The sequence below is a fragment of the Podarcis raffonei genome, chromosome 13 (assembly GCF_027172205.1).
Source record: "Podarcis raffonei isolate rPodRaf1 chromosome 13, rPodRaf1.pri, whole genome shotgun sequence".
Lineage (NCBI taxonomy): Eukaryota > Metazoa > Chordata > Lepidosauria > Squamata > Lacertidae > Podarcis > Podarcis raffonei.
The window spans coordinates 40,316,238-40,333,358 of NC_070614.1; the positions used below are offsets into that span (position 1 = coordinate 40,316,238).

General features: G+C 47.8%; 1 protein-coding gene across 1 annotated transcript; it reads right to left on the reverse strand.

Moving 5' to 3' along the window:
- Nucleotides 1-186: 186 nt before the first annotated feature.
- Nucleotides 187-16,165, reverse strand: SLC5A2 (solute carrier family 5 member 2). The gene is made up of 15 exons (XM_053363519.1): nt 15,999-16,165; nt 13,384-13,455; nt 12,553-12,657; nt 11,860-11,919; nt 10,762-10,866; nt 10,402-10,507; nt 7,963-8,043; nt 6,896-7,125; nt 5,764-5,899; nt 4,539-4,646; nt 4,191-4,341; nt 3,510-3,678; nt 2,644-2,859; nt 1,861-2,032; nt 187-1,355 (listed from the first exon to the last, which is right to left on the reverse strand). Exons 1-15 carry the CDS (start codon nt 16,107-16,109, stop codon nt 1,129-1,131), a joined length of 2,049 nt encoding a protein of 682 aa, XP_053219494.1. The 5' UTR covers nt 16,110-16,165; the 3' UTR covers nt 187-1,128.
- Between the last annotated feature and the right edge of the window lie 956 nt (nt 16,166-17,121).

Here is a 17,121-nt window from a genome sequence, read left to right on the forward strand (position 1 = left end):
ATATATGTGCATGTAGTAGTTTTGCAGGACCGATAACTTCCTTGTGCATTTTTGAGGCCTGTATTTGTCAAATTAAACATTCAGGCAGACACATCTCCATTCCTGACAGAATAAGTTGCAGTGGGAACTTGCCTTCCTTCAGGTTCCCCATTTGCCTCCAGCCTAGAACATACAAAAGCACATTGGTCATTTTCACAGTCACATTTATTCCCCCGTTCTTTGGCCTCTTTGTTTTCCAAAACAGGCTGGGTCTGGATGCTGCTGATGCTGTCAGATGTGCGGCCTACTGGGGGGGGGGGGAATGGGCAGGCCAGCATTGCCTACCTCAAACCAAGTAATAAGGGAGGTACCCTTGTGCCTGACTCTCATGACCTCCATGTGGCTCTGGAGGAACTAAACAACCTCTGCTACACTGACCTTGGTGAAAATGGTGATGACGGCATGAGAGGTACTTGGATTCCAGGGGCCGCACAAATGTGATGAAGGTGAAAAGCATTGGGAGAAAGTGTGTGGTTTGGATGACCAGACCTAAGAAAAGTGGACGCATGGACAAGAAGCTAGAATGTCTTGCTCTAGGGACTCGAAGGGGTGAGGACACCAGGTGCTAAATCGGTGGGGCCCCCAAGAAGAACGTGCCACTCTTTTATTTTTTTGTAACGCCACTAACATTGGGCGGTTTGTCTTTCCTCATAGGCTTCATACCTTTGAGGTGAGGGCTGTTGGAGAGAGGCAGTATATGTGGCATTGCACAGAGGAACTAAGAAGGGCCTTCAAAATGGGGCATCTTGCTACAACACGCATGGGGAGCCAGTACCCTTCCCTGATGTTAGACTACAAAGCACATCATCCCTGGTCATGCTGGTTGGGGCTGATGGGAACTGGAGTCCAACAACACCTGAAAGGTCTCAGCTTCTCCTTCCGTGTGTCGCATTACAATGCCCTCTCTGACTTGGATTACAAGGGTTGGTCTTTGGTGGGCTTGGGTGATCCTGGCTGGCGGGTTGATGACTGCTCGTTCCCTGTCAACTCGTTGATGCCACTGTCCCTCAGAGGCTGAAGTTATGCCCAGAAGGGGTTGGTGTATGGAAGGCTGTCAAGAGGTTTATGGAGAGCTGTCTTGGGTGGCGCTCAGGCATAGTAGCCCCACAAAAATATCGCTAGGGCCATCATAACGACGGCGTTGATGTTGACGACGCGCCTCCATGTTGGATGCTCAGTGATGTCTGTCAGGCGCCGCAGCTCCTCAGCCTTCTCTTCTGGGCTCGGCTCCGGCTGCTCCTGGCTGTCTGCCGCCATCCCACAGAACCAGCCGAGGCACCGGCGCAGCCTGCCAGAGGAGGCCGCTGCTTTGGGATCTGCGCGGAGAGGGGAAGAAACAGAGGGTGGTCAGGGCCTACAAGGCTGCGTGGCTGAGGCCACCTCAGAAGGAAAATGATGCCACCGAGTAATAAGTGGTTTGGGGCCTCCTGCAGGGATAGTTAAGAGGGGAAAAGTGGGATGGCCTGCCTCTCATCTCCTGATACTGGTTCAGGGCTGAATGTGGCCCCATGACCCGCTCTCACTGGCCCTTGGAACTTTCCCCAGGACTTTGCCTCTCACTGGCTTTGCCTCAAAACTCAGTTGTTTTTGCCTGGCTGGAATGTGTCCTCAAACTCATGTCTCTGAATGGGGGATCGAGACGGGTGTGTGGGTGTGTGTATCTGCCCTACTTTACAAAAGTAAAATTTGCATTTGCTGCTCCTCCCACTTTTGCACCTGACCCTGTGTGTGGCCCTCGGAAAGCTGTCCAGGAGGGAATATGGCCCTTGGGGTGTGAAAGGCTTCCCACCCTTGCAATACAAAGCCTCCTCTCTGCCTCACCCTCCACCTCCAGCGCCTGCTCCAGCCTCCCGTTCCTGGCGGCTTCCATCTCTGCATGTTCCCGGCGCCGCTGCCGGGCAGCCTCCCTTTGTTTGGCTTCCTCCTCTTCCTCCGTGTCCAGATCAACTCGCTCCTCTTTACTGTGTCTGAGGCTGAACACCAGGCGATGCAGCTAGGGTGGCAAGACGAGTGGTTTGGTTAGACACAAGGTGCATGGTTGCATTGCTCACCTGCCCAAGCCCTCCTCTCCTTCCCTTGACAACGGATGGGCAAATATAGTATTGTTATGCGTTGGCAGACGGGTAGGTTGTATGCCTGGGCCCCCTTCTAAGTCTTGGAGTAGCCAGGCTAGCTTCCTAGTGAGGCGATAGCCTGGGTAATGGGCCATAAGGGACCAAAGGAAGTGGCTCTGTGCCAGAGAGCAAAGGGGGGGGGGCACTCCGTCAACTGGTTGGTAGTTAGACCGTAGTTTGTTAAATGCGATGAGAACTATAGTTTTGTGATGGGGAAAACAACAGTTCCCAGGATTCTTGTGTGTGCTCTAAATATACTTTTCTGTGGCTCGTCTTTCATACCACTAGGCCAGCCTTCCCCAAAATGAGCTACACCCCCACCATGCATTTAAAGACTGTAAACTAGAGTTGGGCTTTTCGAGGCTGCAGATTTGGAGGTGGCAACCTTCAATTGTCTTGGCAGTGAGGCACTGTCACCCTGTAGCCCCCAGTTTAGGTTTGTGTGCCAAGTTCACGTGGATTCCTCTGCCCACCCGGCCTCTATACTTACGTGTTTCTCAGGGATAGGTGAGGTGCAGAGAGAGACACCCATCGCAACGGTGGCCGTGAGGCAGAAGAGGATGAAAGCAAAGTAGAGATAGTGGACTCCACAGATCAGGCGGGGGCAGGTGCTGGGGAAGAGGCAACTTCCTGTCCCGTAAAAAAATTCCGGGATCATCCGGGCCATGCCTATGGCTAGCCCACCCACCAGTCCCCAGAACGCACCCTAAAGAGGGAGAGAGAAAAACAGGGTGAAAGAGAAGGATGAACAACAACAGAGCCAAGGCGCTGGGCTAGGTCTGGCTGCTTTGCATCCTTTCTAACCCAAATATTTGCTTGTCCTGTTCTTTTTGGTCTCCTGTGCTGCACCCTAAAATTGAGGGTCCGCAGCAGAACCTGAACAAGGATGGATCCTAAAATAAACCTGTGACATGCTTTATGGAGAGTTAGGCTTCTTTGCAGTGACTTCTCTGTACAGTGGTACCTCAGGTTAAGTACTTGTTCCGGAGGTCCGTACTTAACCTGAAACTGTTCTTAACCTGAAGCACCACTTTAGCTAATGGGGCCTCCTGCTGCTGCTGCGCCGCCGGAGCACAATTTCTGTTCTTATCCTGAAGCAAAGTTCTTAACCTGAAGCACTATTTCTGGGTTAGCGGAGTCTGTAACCTGAAGTGTATGTAACCTGAAGCGTATGTAACCTGAGGTACCACTGTATCTTCTATTCCAGTATTTCCCCATCCCCCGAGCACCTGAATTCCATATCCCAAAATGGCTACTGCCTATTGCTTAAATTCCCTTTATCTTAGGCACCTGGCTTTCCTCACCACTGGCTGAGTGTCCCTTTCCCATGCTGGCCCCTTCCCGAATGTCACTCACCTGCTCATTAACCCTTTTGACAAAGAGCCCAAGGAGAAAAATGGCCGCGATTGGCGGGGCCAAGTAGCTGCTGACGGACTGGATATAGTCGAAGAGCTGGCCCCCCTGGGCTGCCTGCACCACTGGGATCCACGCAATGCTCACTCCCACAAGGAGCAGGATCCACACTCTGTGGGGAGCAACAGCAAGGTGAGAACGCAGCACCCCCCTTGGGGAGAGCAGGAGAATTGAGGCACCACCAAAGGCATTTAGCCAGCAGTGCTTGGTTGCAGTTGGGGAGGGATTTCTGCAAGTCCTTGCCTTGTGCTGTGGCATCAACTGGTTTGGTTTTCCAAAAGAATTTTTACAAAAGCCATCTTGGCAGTCAACGTATCTGGTCTGTGGTTGTTGCTAGTTTTTTTAATGTAAAAAGTATATTTGTTCCGTTACAGTTTCTAGGGTTTTCGAATATGTCCCTACAGCAGAATGGAGGCAAACTGAACCCGTCCTGAGCTCCCCATTTCCGCTGCCGGGCTCCATTAAGTTATCTTAGCGAATGAAGTTGTACTCAATGGGCGTGGGGCACATAGCTGTCAACATTCCCCTTTTCTTGCAAGGAATCCTATTCGGAATAAGGGAATTTCCCTTAAAAAAAGGGAAACGTCTACAGCTATGGTGGCACAACCCAGCGCTCTTCCTCACCTGCCCACGATCAAGAGCTCCTTGTCGCTGGCTTGCGGCCTCAGGCGGTTGTAGATGTCCATGGTGAAGAGGGTACCGCTGCTGTTGAAGATGGAAGCCAGCGAGCTCATTAATGCCGCCAGCATCACAGCCAGCATGAGACCCCGGAGGCCTGCAGAGGGGAGACACAATGAAGTGGGAAGGGAAGCACATCCATCTTCCTTGGAGCTCAGCATCTCTCAGGTGACACAGATGGAGCTGGTCAGAATCCATAATAAGGCGAGCGCAGTGGGTTCCAAAGGACTCAGGATTTCACGTGCAAGAAAGTCAGGCAAAACCCGCCATCCCCTTAACACCACCGTTCCTTACCACTCGGCATGAGAGACACCACCAGTTTGGGGTACGCAATGTTGGAGCACCCAACTTCCGTGCCACAGATCCGTTTGCATTCCTCTGGGATGACGCAAGCCACTTCGTCTGAGAAAGCAGAGGGGACGTAATGTAACACCCGGATTAAAATAACTGCAGGTGTCACCGGCCTGTCAGTACATTTGGATCTTTGAACGAGGGTCATGGGGGCCGCCCCTTCTCCCCACTTGCAGAGAGACAGGAAGTGAGAAATCGTGTGCACACCCACTTCTCTCTTCCAAAGGATTTGGATGGAAGTCTGATTCTGCAGACTTATTCTGAGCCTGGAAAAGCCCGCAGAGCAGAAAGGGGAAGGCGTGGCACTCTTCCAACTTCCTTGTTTCAGCTCTGCGTATTTTTCAAGGAAGGGAAAGACAGGTACCTCATGCCCAAGGACCGGTGAGTTGTTGGGGTAGCTGCAGGTGTCATGGGAAGACTGCAGGGGTGCCATCAATTCTGGACTGATGTTTTGTGTGTGCACCGCTTACTGGGTGCTGGGCCAGAGCCGTTGGCTTTTACGTTGTAGGTAGCCAATGTCTAAATAGGTGCTTACGTCCCACCCTCAAAGAACCATGGAACTTTAATTTACCCCCCACAGAGCCACAATCCCCTGCACCCTTAAACTAGAGTTCCCAGGAATCTTTGGCAGGAAAATCTGTTTTAAATGTATGGTGTGCATGCAACCTAAATTCTTAAACCACCAGCAATCTCTTGAGGTCTCCAAGAGCACAACGAAAGTGGAGAAAAAAGCTGGAGAGCTGGAAGTTTCTACCTGCTGAGAGGAACCAAAGTCACTTTTCAGCTTCTAGAAGGGTAACTGTGTTAGTGTTTTTCAACAAAAGCAGGAGAGAGCTTTGTGGCGGTTGCAGGCTAACAGATGTACCATGGCCTAAGATTATCTGATTAAATCTTAAATGCATGCAGAATAAGCACAGCTGCCCAGTCGCAACAGCAGTAGTTAGTGAGGGCAACGCATATATTGAGAATAAAAGCCCGTCAGCTCTATTCAGGCCACTGGTGACAGGACTGAAGGTTGTGGTTGCGTTGTACGTCGGCAGTCTAGCACCAGCGGCATGCCCTGAGATCAGGAAAGCAATCCAAACTTTTTCTGCCTTCATGGAATACCAGGACATGACCTCCTCCCCCCAGTTCCGACCTGCCTCCCCAGCTCTCCCCAGCTGTTTACCTGGATACAGGATCCGGCTGATCATGCCGGGCATAACCATCAGAAACATGGGCAGCAGCTTGAGGTAGCCACAAAGGATGCAGCCGGCTTTGACATGGGTGAGGTTCTTCCCAGCCAGGCACCTCTGCACGATCACCTGTGCGGGATGAAAACAGGAACTTTTGCTGCCAGTCATCTTTTCCATGATTTAGCTAATGCCTTTACATCAGGGGTGGGGTGGGGTGGCTTACTCCGTCAACCCTGAGAATCCCTCACCTGTCATTCAACAAATGTCATCATGATGTCAGGTGCTTGGCAGACAGGTGAAACCACCCACCTTTCTATAGCAAAAACCATAATAATAATAATAATAATAATAATAATAATAATAATAATAATGATGATGATGATGTTTATACCCCTCTCATCTATCAAAGCTGGCGGACAGGGGTGGAGCAGGATGTAAATCGCTGCTCATAAATTCTGATTTTTGCAAGGATTGACTATGCACAGTAGGTCCCTGCAGGATTTAACACCTCCACGTCCCCACTTATGGGCAGGGAACAGTGCCACACAGTCAAAGTGAGCAAACTCAAACCCCGCAGCATGTCATCTGACATCCCCTGCCCATCAGGATGACATCAGCTAATTGACAAGTGGCCTTTTCTTTTTTTAATTGACTAGCAGGAGGTTCCCCGCCCACTTTGTGCAAATCTATGGTGCAACTGCACTTGGAAAAACTGAATACCAGTGTTTTCCAATTGGCTAAGTACTGCAGACCCCCTCTTTTTCAAACGCCAAGCCACGGATCCCCTGCTTTTGAAAGTTGTGATATCTCTATGGTAGTTTTTGTTACGTGAATGGTGCCATGGGGACCCCCTGGGTGGGTTAAGCGGACCCCCAGTTGGGAACCACTGCTGTATATCCAGTTCTGGCCATTGCAACTCAAATAGCACAGAGCTGGAAAAGGTGCAGGAAACTGCAACCAGAACGATCAAGTCCTGGTTGCAGAAAAGTTACAACATTAGAAAGGCGGCGAGTCAGAAACTGGGTGTTGAAATCCAGAGGAAAAGGGTATGACCTTGTGCAAGAAGCCATTAGGAGATTGCGATACAGCCAGGCAGAGAGAGAGATACTCTCGCCCTTGCCTTACCTGGTCAGTGCACCAGTACCAGAGAGAATTGATGGAGAGGCCAAGGATAACAGCCGGCCAGGGCATGTCGCTGACGACAGCATCTCTCATCATCTGAAAGGAGTCTTCGCGGGGCAGGTAGCAGGAGGCTGAGATGTTGTAGAGAGCGGGGTTCGGGGAAAGGGTCTGCCTGGGAAGGGCCTGCATGTACTTGTCGAACATCGCCTGGTAACCTCCCACTGCATTGAAGGCTGCAGCGGAATAGAGGCAATTTAAAGACAGGAAATGGCACACCCATTCATAATGTCACCCCAAACACCTGCTACTGTTGCCCAGACTTTTCCTTCCAACCCCAAAAGAACCCAGGCATTCTCCACCACAAATAATTCACAAATAAAGATTGTTTTTAGAACAAGACTTTCAAACCAGAGTCGTACAAGGGATACCGAGATGAAATGTGGAAGAAGCACAGCTGAGTTATCTCATCAAAAATAATAATCCTAGTTAAAAAATAAGTAAAAATATTTATTTAGCACCAGCGCAACTCAGGATATGGGTTTTTTGTGGAGTGGTGGTGGTAAAAAAAAGAAGTGTTTTGGATCAGAAATGTAGACTGGAAACATGGAGGAAATTGCTAAAATGGTGATGACCAGAGTTTTATTTTTTAAAAAAGCATTTTAGCTTTATAGCTCTCTTTATCACTTTAATTTAAGCACCACTTTTTCCAATGTTTTAAGTTCAGAAAATATTTCATTAATATCTAATATATTTCTTTGAAAAACAGTGGGGAAAGCATTTTAGCACTGATTAAAAGCTTGTTTGTTGATTTGTTTAATGTCCCACCTTCAAGGACCTCAAGGTGGCATAAGGGGTGGATTCTATCTCCTCCCCATTTTATCTTCACAACAATCCTGTGAGGTAGGTTTGGCTAAGAGTCAGTGACTGCCCCGAGGTCACCCAGTGAGGACTTGGACCCTGGTCTTCCAGGTCCTCGTCCAAAACTCTAACAATTGCACCCCACTGCCTCTGTTACCAATATGGTGCCCATGCCTCAGTGTGATATCTGCCACGGGAAGTGACCTACTCACCAAACCCCATCAGGACACAGGATCCACCAATCATGACAAATGACTGGATTGTGTCTGTGAACATCAGCGCCGCCAACCCACCTGGAGGAAAAACAGGAGAAGGCCATGCGCAGGTCATAGGGAACCGTATTACTGCACTAAATCATAGAATCATAGAACTGCAGAGTTGGAACAGGGATCCTGGGGATCATCTTGTCATTTGGTGGATCCATTTCACTTGGCACCAGCTGCACTTTAGACTGTAAGCTCCTCAGGGCAAAGACCTGTCCTCTTAAACTCTGTAAAGCCGTATGTGCACAAGAGGCTCTGTCGAAATGCTACCACTATAACACAGACCAGCAACAGATTGGGGTTTCTCAAGGGCATTAAAGGAATAACCAGACCTGTTCTTCCTGCTCATCATTAGTCAGGCTGCTTATCTTTTTTTCTGGCAGGGATCCTTAATGTCAGCCAGAAATTCAACAGGTGAACTCTCCCTCAGGATGAGGCAAAGCTTTGCCTGTTGAAGCTCTGCCTGCTGCATAGGTATTTAAAGGCCCAGGAGCCTTTCCCTTCAGTTGTACTTGCATTCAGTTTATATCCTGCCCTCCCTCCCAAAGGAGTAGTTAACATATAGATGACAAAACGCGTTCTAACAACAATCGCAGCCAATGATTTCAGGACAGAAAACTAGAAACATCGGCAACTTCATCCATGAGGTGGAAGCATGACAGTGCTTTGAAAAATGGGTGCCTAATCTGTGGATCAGCAGTAGCTTTATTATACGTGCCATTGATGTTTGCCATTTTCAGGTAGCCTAGCCTGTTTGTTACCAATTTTTCGAAAAATAGGGAATTCTTCAACTCTTCAAGGAAACAACACCTGAATGCCCAGAGCACCAAACCTCAGTGGGGTGTGTAAGCAGCGGTTATGCATTACTGAGGCATTCTGCCCACGGTCTGAGGTACATTTCTTTGCATATTTTCAGTCAGAGTTAGGCCCTTAGCCCTTGCTGCTGTGTCTTATTTTTTAAAAGTGACTCATAGAAGTGGGGTCCCCCAGTTTGAGGAAGGGGTTGAACCCTTTCCTCCTCCTCAGCTGCTCCTATTAGCCCAGGAAGCAGTTTTTGGAGCCAAATAGAGCTTAGTTCTTCTTCTTGGGGCAAATAGAAGCTGGGGGTGGGGAACTGGAGTTTACTCAGAAAAGGCTGCGCTTGAAGATCTGAGGGCAGAAAATGTGCGTAATGTTCCCAGGGGTAAGATTGCCTACGCGCCGGGATGGAGGGAAGGGGAGATAATGCAGTGAGAAGAGGCTCCCTCCTTTGTGATTCAAACACACAAAGAGTGCAAAGTCCATTTCTAAGCAGGGGGTGGGTTGGTGGGTGGTCCCTTAGCCTATGTTTTGTTGGGAAATCGTATGCAATTAACTTGGTTAATGCAAGGAGTAACGGCCATGCTTGGCACAGCATTTCTTCTCTGTCACACACACACATAAGAGAGAGAGAGAGAGAGAGAGAGAGAGAGAGAGAGAGAGAGCTTGCCTCTCAATCTCTCTCACTCTCATATTGTCTGTCACTCACTGTAATACATACACACTCTTCTCCTCTCACATACATTCACACACTGCTTCCCTTTTCTCCCTCTCCCATTCTCTCTCTCTTCCACATATGCGCACAGACCTGCCTATCTACTTCTCTGAGGTTTCCATCTTATGAACTAGAAATGACTGCCTGTCCTTCCGTTAGGCCAGCAGTTTCACAAAATGGCAGCAAATATTTTATTATTTAATTCATTCTTATTTTCTCTTTGCTGCCTGGGATGGGGAGAGGCGCATGTGGGATTTTCTGCCTCAGATGCAAGCAAGCAAACAAGCAAGCAAGCAAGCAAGCAAGCAAACAAACAAACAAACAAACAAACAAACAAACAAACCCTTGACTAGTCCTGGGTGCTATTAGTATCATGGGCTTTGAAGATGCTCAAACTTAGGACAAAAAGGAAAAATGTGCTATGAGGAAGGCACGCTTGGCAAATCCACACAGAGATCAACTCTGCCCGGAAACCAATGTCCCCACTGTGGAAGGACGTGTGGATCCAGAATTGGTCTCCACAGTCATGGACTCACTGTTAAAACCGTGTTCATCGAAGACAATCTTACTTGGCTACAAGTGATTGAAGAAGAAGAAGAAGAAGAAGAAGAAGAAGAAGAAGAAGAAGAAGAAGAAAGCTATTAGTATAATATAGCTTGACTCTGGGGATGAGGTGTCATTTGCCCCTGTAGCTGTCAGGCACGTTAACTTGCAGCAGTTAACAGGTTGACGGTCTGAAAAGCTGATTTCTGCTGTGGTTAAAGGGGCATGAACAGGTCAGACTGCCTCTCTCTCATGGCCGGTTGGCAACCTGGTTCTCTATTGTATTCCCTGCCACCAGCCTGTTCCGATAACCATTTCAATGTTCCAGTTACCTGTCACTGTGTAAATGGTGGTTATGATCAGGAGGGCTATGACGGCCACATAAATATTCCAGCCCAAAGCTTGCTGGATGAAGACGGCTCCGGAGAACATGTCCACCTGCCAGGTGAGAAGGAGAAAGCCCAAGTCCATAGATCATGGCTAATGGTCCCCAAAGAGATCAGAATGGGAAAGGGGTTCTTCCCTCTCCAAGAGGTGGCTGGGTGAGGGGACAGGCTTTGTGTGGCAGCTTTCGTCCACCATTAAAGTGGCCTTCTCTCCTCAGGTGGAAGTGGACCAGCCAAACCCTTGTTGGAAATCCTGCACCCACTTGCCCACCCTCTCAGTTCTTCATGCCGAGAGAAATGACCTACTGAGATCTTGGTGAAGATATACATGAAAAGGGAGAGGATGGAGAGGTAGAGTCGGATACGTTTGCCTCCAAAGCGCTTCTTCAGGTACTGTGGCATCGTGATGACCTGCAGGGGGAGGAAGCAGCAGGGGAGATGTCACTGCTGTCTTTTATAGTGCTAAAGCAAGAGCCACATAATGGTCGCTCTGCACTAGCAAGGAATTAATCTTTCAGAGGGGCAACACCTAAGCTCTGGAACTCCCTGCCCATTGACATTAGACAGGCAACTTTGCACTACTGTTTTAGATGCCTGCTAAAAATGCCATTCTTCTTTGGCAAGCCTTTCTAGACATGTAATTTGTGTGTGTGATTGTTGATTTTTTTTCAAAGCTCACATTATGATGATAAATTTAAATTCAACTTGTTGTTAACATTTGATTGCACATTTAAAATGAATACTCTGCTTAAATTTGAAGCTTATTGGTGTAGTAGAGGTGCGGGGAACCTTTGGCCCTCCAGATTGTTGCTGAACTACAACTCCCATGATCCCTGGCCAATGGCCATGCTTGCCAGGGCTGAATGGCTTGAAGTTCAGCAACATCTGGAAGGTCCCAGGTTCTCCACACCTGGTCTAATAAATAGGTATTAATGGCACAGAGCTGTATATGGAAAAAGGGGAGCTTCTTGTTCCAAGGGTGAGCTTCTTAGCATGCTCCCTGGGATGAATCCAATATTTTGGCTCTGCTCTTCCATTCCCAACCTACTAGTCCCACAGCATCCTGGTTTTCCATCCTCTTTTCTCTTGCCGCCCAGACCCACTCAGCATCTTCCTCTTCTCATGCCCTCAGTTTTCACACACCAGTCGCTGTTCGACATAGCCAAGGAGTTAAGAATGCTGGATTTAGACATGGGAGACCTGAGTTCAAACTTCTGCACAGCCATGATGCTTGTGCTTGCTGGGTGACTGCAGATCAGTCCCCATCTCTCAGCCCAACCCACCTCCTCACCCAGTACAGTTATGAGGATAAAATTGGAGTCAGGGAGAACCATGGGGTTACCCTGGGTTCCTTGAAGAGATTTAAAATGTCACAAAGAAGCAAGCAATGTGTGTTCTTATTACCCCAGCTGTGAGGTAGACCGGGACGAAGAGCCATCCTAGGAGGAGGACAAGGAAGAGAGCCTGGGAGGAAAGAGAGAAGAGGGTTAGGGTGGTTCAAGTTCTCACTTAAAAAAGAAATCTTATTTTTTGGTAGGGCTTCTATGTCATTAACGTGTACGTAAGAGGCAGAAATGTAATGGGTGAAGTTTCCTCTATCGCTGCCTTTTCAAGTTGGGAAAATCAACACCAGTTGAATGTCTATAGGAAAAGTGGTGAACCTCAGGCTCGGGGGTCACATGTGGCCCTCAATACCTCTCTGCCTGGCCCTCAGAACTCTTCCCAGGCCAAACCACTCACTGGTCTCTGGTTCACACTCTCCTTGAGTGCTTCTGCCTGGCTGGAATGTTCCCTTGCACTCTGATCTTGCCTCTGGACGGCCTGGGTGAAGGATGGAGTGTGCGTATGCATAGAAACTAGCTTACTGTACAAAGGTAGAATTTGCGTGTGTTGCACCTCCCACTTTCCACTATGGCCCACCCACAGATGGCAGGTGGCCCTCAGAAAGCTGCCCAGGTGACAGCAGGCCCCGATCCAAGTGTGTATGTGATCCGTCCCGCTTGTAGTTTCTGTTCACCAAATGAAAGCATCTTGCCTGCCCACCCGCACGCTGTGTTTCCCCAAAAAGAAAGATGGAGCCTGCAGCCCATTGCTTACGTTCCACTCGAATCCTGCCACGGCCAGGCCGGTCGCTGCCCCAGTGCCTGCCAAGCCCACAAAATGACCGCTGCCGATGTTGCTGGCAAAGAGAGAGGCGCCGATCTGTGGGCACACCAACCACCAAAGAAGAGATTGGGCAGCTTCTTGATGTTCCCCACGCACACCACCAACAAAACACCAAAGCCCACCCACCATCTTGACCTTGGTGCTTCTTCCCTCTCTTCCCTCCTGTCTCCAATTTCATCCAATGTCCTAAATATTTAATTCTCTCCCTGCGATGCCTGTTCATCATCTTAATTTATTTCTCACTTTCTTTTCGCTTCTCTGTATTTTCCCTCTTCGCTCCTGATCTTCCCTGTCTTCTGATCTATCTTCCCACCCTCCCATTCTCATCATCTTATTTCATTCCTATCCATCCCTCTCCCCAACCTGAAGTATTTGGGGCAGGTGTTTTGAGCCTCAGGACTGGGGGTCAAATACAGCTCTCTGGCCTTTGGGCTCTCCCCGGGGCCACACCCCTAAGCAGCCTTGCTTCACAGCTTTATTGGGATGTGTCCTTGAATTCTAGTAATGCCTTTTGCTTCCCTGAATGGTGGGAAGGGAGGGGTGTGTGACTCTGTCTGGAAACTAGCCTCCTGTACAAAGGTAAACATCCATGGCTTCGCCCATTTTTGCCTGTGCACTTGGCCTGCGGCCCCCAGAAAGTTACCTGAGGGGAATGTGTCCCTCAAGCTGAAAAAGCTTTCCCATTCTCTGATTTGGGGCCACTCCCCCCCCATTCCCAAGCCCCATCTCTTCCTTTGTTCCTGTCCATTTTCTGTTACTCACCGGCCACCACACCATGTTCCTACCAGCCAAGAAATATCCCCTGACGGTACCCCTGTTGGTCCGGCACATCGACTGTGAGCCAAGAAAGAGAGGAAAGGTGGTGTGAGTAGACGTTGTGGAAGGGCTCAGCCATTTTGGGGTCTCTGTGTGTGTTATAATATGGGGCGTATTTCTTGCCCTGGCTGCATCAAAAGGAGACAAGCACAGAGGGAACGGAGCCCATCCTTTAGGGAACAGATTGTTCAATTGCTAATCTGTTCAATTTTACACCTCATTACCAGCTTGCTAGTACATTCCTGACTGGTGTAGCTTTTTGCAATCATTAACCCATCTGGAACGACCAGACCTAGGATCAAAGAGAAGAGACAAGGATGGGGAGAAAAGCAGAAAACATGCCATGTGGCAGGCCTCCCTGCTTGAATGTGGGGCAGAGGAACCCTGTAGGAGAGGAGAACAGCAAAGGAAAGTCTTGAGGCAGTGTTTGGGTTCTAGGTTCCTCAACTGCATTTGCAGGGCTGGGCCATACATGAGGCAGACTGAAGTAGCTGCCTCAGGTGGCATAAAGGAACAGGCTGCCCCCAGTTAAATTTAACACTTTTTAAAAATAACTTAGTTAATAACATCCAAGTAACTTGCAGTTTAGGTATACACAGATTAGTTTAAATCTTTGTACTGTATTTATCTGCAGTGCCTTGGGAGAATTTTGATATATTAATCAGGCTTTAAAAAAGAAGTAGTTCTAGTTGCATCTAGTTGCATCTAGTTGTTCTAGTTCTAGTCAATATAGGCTCACAGTGGCCTTTCATGGGTTTGAAACTTGGTCCCATTCCATGTGTTGACACATCGACCTGTCAATCAGGGGTGACAATCAGGTTTCAACCGCAAAAGAGCCTTGCAAAATCGGCGAATGACCACCGATGCTCCTGCGAATGATCTCAGGATTGAGCTGGGAAAGAAAGGTTTAGGTGGTTTCTGAGCTACCCTGGACCGAAGTTGTTTTGTAAATTAATACAAGAATCTAGTTTCTGGCTCGGAAGCAGATGGACAGCAAGTGCAGCTGCTTTAACAAAACTGAACAGGGTGTGGTGTGTTTCTGAAAACATCTGCTCCAACCTTCAGGCAAATTTATCAGTTGGTGTCTTCTGCCCATTGGGACTGGAAGGGTGGAAGGCAGGGAGGACCACAGGAGGTGGACCGAGAACCAGTGATGGGTGGAGTCTAGTTTTGCTCCCCAACCTCCTCCCTGAAGGCATCTCGAAGGGAAACACTAAGATCAAGGAGGAGGGAGCTGATGGGCAAGGACCCCCCAGCCTGGTTACAAGTAAGAAGGTGGTCTGGTGGGGGCTGGTTGACAGCCAACCAAAGTTGGAGGAGCAGCCCTAATGGGCCAGCACCCACACAAATTTATTCTGCGTTTTTCATGCTTATAGTTATTATTAATGACATTTTGTAAGTGAGTAATCCTTTGAGTGAACCGTTAGAGTGCATTTGAGTCTAGCACTTCAGCTGCTTTTCATTCTCCTTTCTGTAAATTTGTTTTATTTATGCTATTTATACAGGACACGTAATCTCCAGGATTTCTAAGCAGTCTACATAAAAAAATTCTAAAAAGTATACGATGGATAAAACCAATTAGAAACCCCCCCCCCCCCGTGGCTAAAATAAATGAAAATTTATTATCAAAACAGGAAACTTAAAATGCCTGCTGGAATGGAAAAGTCTTTGTCAAGCGCTTGACATTCAATGGGGGTGGGGTGGTGGGGGTGGTTCTGTTTAATTTCAGCTGGGGGGGTGGCTTTCCATAGAATTGGATTAGCAATATTGAATGTGTGGCTTCTGGTAGATACAAGCTGTGCATCGGAGGCATTGGGGGCCACTAACAGAGACTCCCCCAAATATCTCAGTGGTCAGACCAGGGATATATGGAATCAGGCTGTCCTTAAGAGACCCTGGACCCAAGTTGCCTTGTAAATGAATAGACGAACCTGAAATACTCCGTGAGAAGACATGGAAGACTCAAATGGAGAGATGATGGTGGGTGGATGAGGTGTGTTTGGGCTAGAATAATAGAATCTTAGAATTGTAGATTTGGAAGGACGTCCATCTAGTCCAACCCCTTACAATGCAGGAATCTTTTGAGCTATGCAAGGAAATGAGCTGAGTAACAGAAAAATGGGTGATGGTATGCTGTTTGGCCCGGCTTGGCTCTGACAGCTCCATGTTTTCCCCTCAAATGCTGGTTCCAATTCCTTTCCCACAGCAAGGCTTTGTTTTCTAAGTGAGGAACTGAGTCCTTTCTTTCCTAGGTCACTTCCAGATAGCCTGTTTATCGAGCATTTATTGGGATCTGTTTGCAGGGAGATTAGATGATGTTGTGTATCAAACAGACTCATTTCCTGGTGCATTTTCCCATGACTTATTGCAAAAAGTCTGGTTTCAGGGGAGGAGAAACATGTCTGTTACACAGGACCTCCCAGTCACCTAACTGCACAACCCGAATTTTCCTGGACGGGATAGAATCCCACCTGAAAATAAAGGTAGTCTGGAAAAAAACCCTAGATGAGGGAGGGAAGCATGTTTACGTGAGAGGAGCACCCCCCTACCTACATACATACCCACAGACCGACTCCAATGACTGCAAGGAAGTAGAAGCAGATGACGGAAATGTCTGCTGGATTGTTGATGGCCGCCCTCTCTGACTCAAGGACTGGCGATTCCTCCTCCATGGTGCCTCAAGCTCTGACTCTCCCACAGTCAAGTAGGCAAAGTCAAGGAACTCTCTGGGGCAGCTCCTCTAGGAGTGGTGGTTAATAAAAAACTCAGTCATGGGTTGGATGTGTGATTAACTTGGACTCTACGTGGTGGATGGGAAGCAGGGCGATGTGGGGAGAGGGCAACTTCCAGTAACCCTGGCTCAAGTTGTTACCTTTTCTTTTACGGACAAAAAGTTGTGTGTCTCCACAGAGAGCAACTGACAGATCATTTCAGATTCCTGGATCTCCCTTCTTGGATAAGCTTCACCTGTTGGCAGTAGGGATGTCAAGGGGTGGCAATTTCGATTCTTCCCTGTGTTCATCAGAATCAGTGCCGCTATAAGTTTTTTGGCTCCTTCTAAAACCTATTTTGTTTTTACGAATGCTTTTTATTGGTTTTACATATAATCACATTACATAATATTGTACCCTCTTATTTTATCTCTTTGGCTCAACTGAGCCTACCTTCTTCCCTCCCTCCCGTCTGATGGTTTACAAAATTAAACTTTACATCTTTACATTTTGCTTCGTTTCTTATCCTTGTTATATCATTACCTAAAATATTATATCACTCAACCTTAATAGGTAGAATTTTGGAATGCTTGGTCTCGCTGGTTCTGGATTCTTCCTGTCAGTTTCGCCAGTTCTGCAAAGTCCATCAGCTTCATCTGCCACTATTCTTTTGTTGGTAACTCCTGTTGTTTCCATCTTTGGGCAAACAAAATTCTTGCTGCAGTTGTTGCATATAAGAACTTTTTTTAAAAAAATCTTGTCTCGGTATCTCTCTACCCACTATACCCAACATAAAAGCTTCTAGTTTTTTTAACAAAGGTGTTTTTAAACATTTTCTTTAACTTATTATATATCATTTCCCAGAAAGCTTTTACCTCCTTTACATGTCCATCACATATGGTAAAAAGTACCTTCCTTTTCCTTACATTTCCAAAATTCATTTTTTGTTCTATACATTTTGGCCAGTTTAAAA

Excerpts from the sequence above, each read along its gene's own strand:
- SLC5A2 (XM_053363519.1), bottom strand. The coding sequence starts at position 16,109 with ATGGAGGAGGAATCGCCAGTCCTTGAGTCAGAGAGGGCGGCCATCAAC. Across the intron at positions 8,044-10,401 it reads CACCATTTACACAGTGACAG|GTGGGTTGGCGGCGCTGATG; the intron begins GTAACTGGAACA and ends TTTTTCCTCCAG. Across the intron at positions 4,647-5,763 it reads CAGCCGGATCCTGTATCCAG|ACGAAGTGGCTTGCGTCATC; the intron begins GTAAACAGCTGG and ends CTGCTTTCTCAG.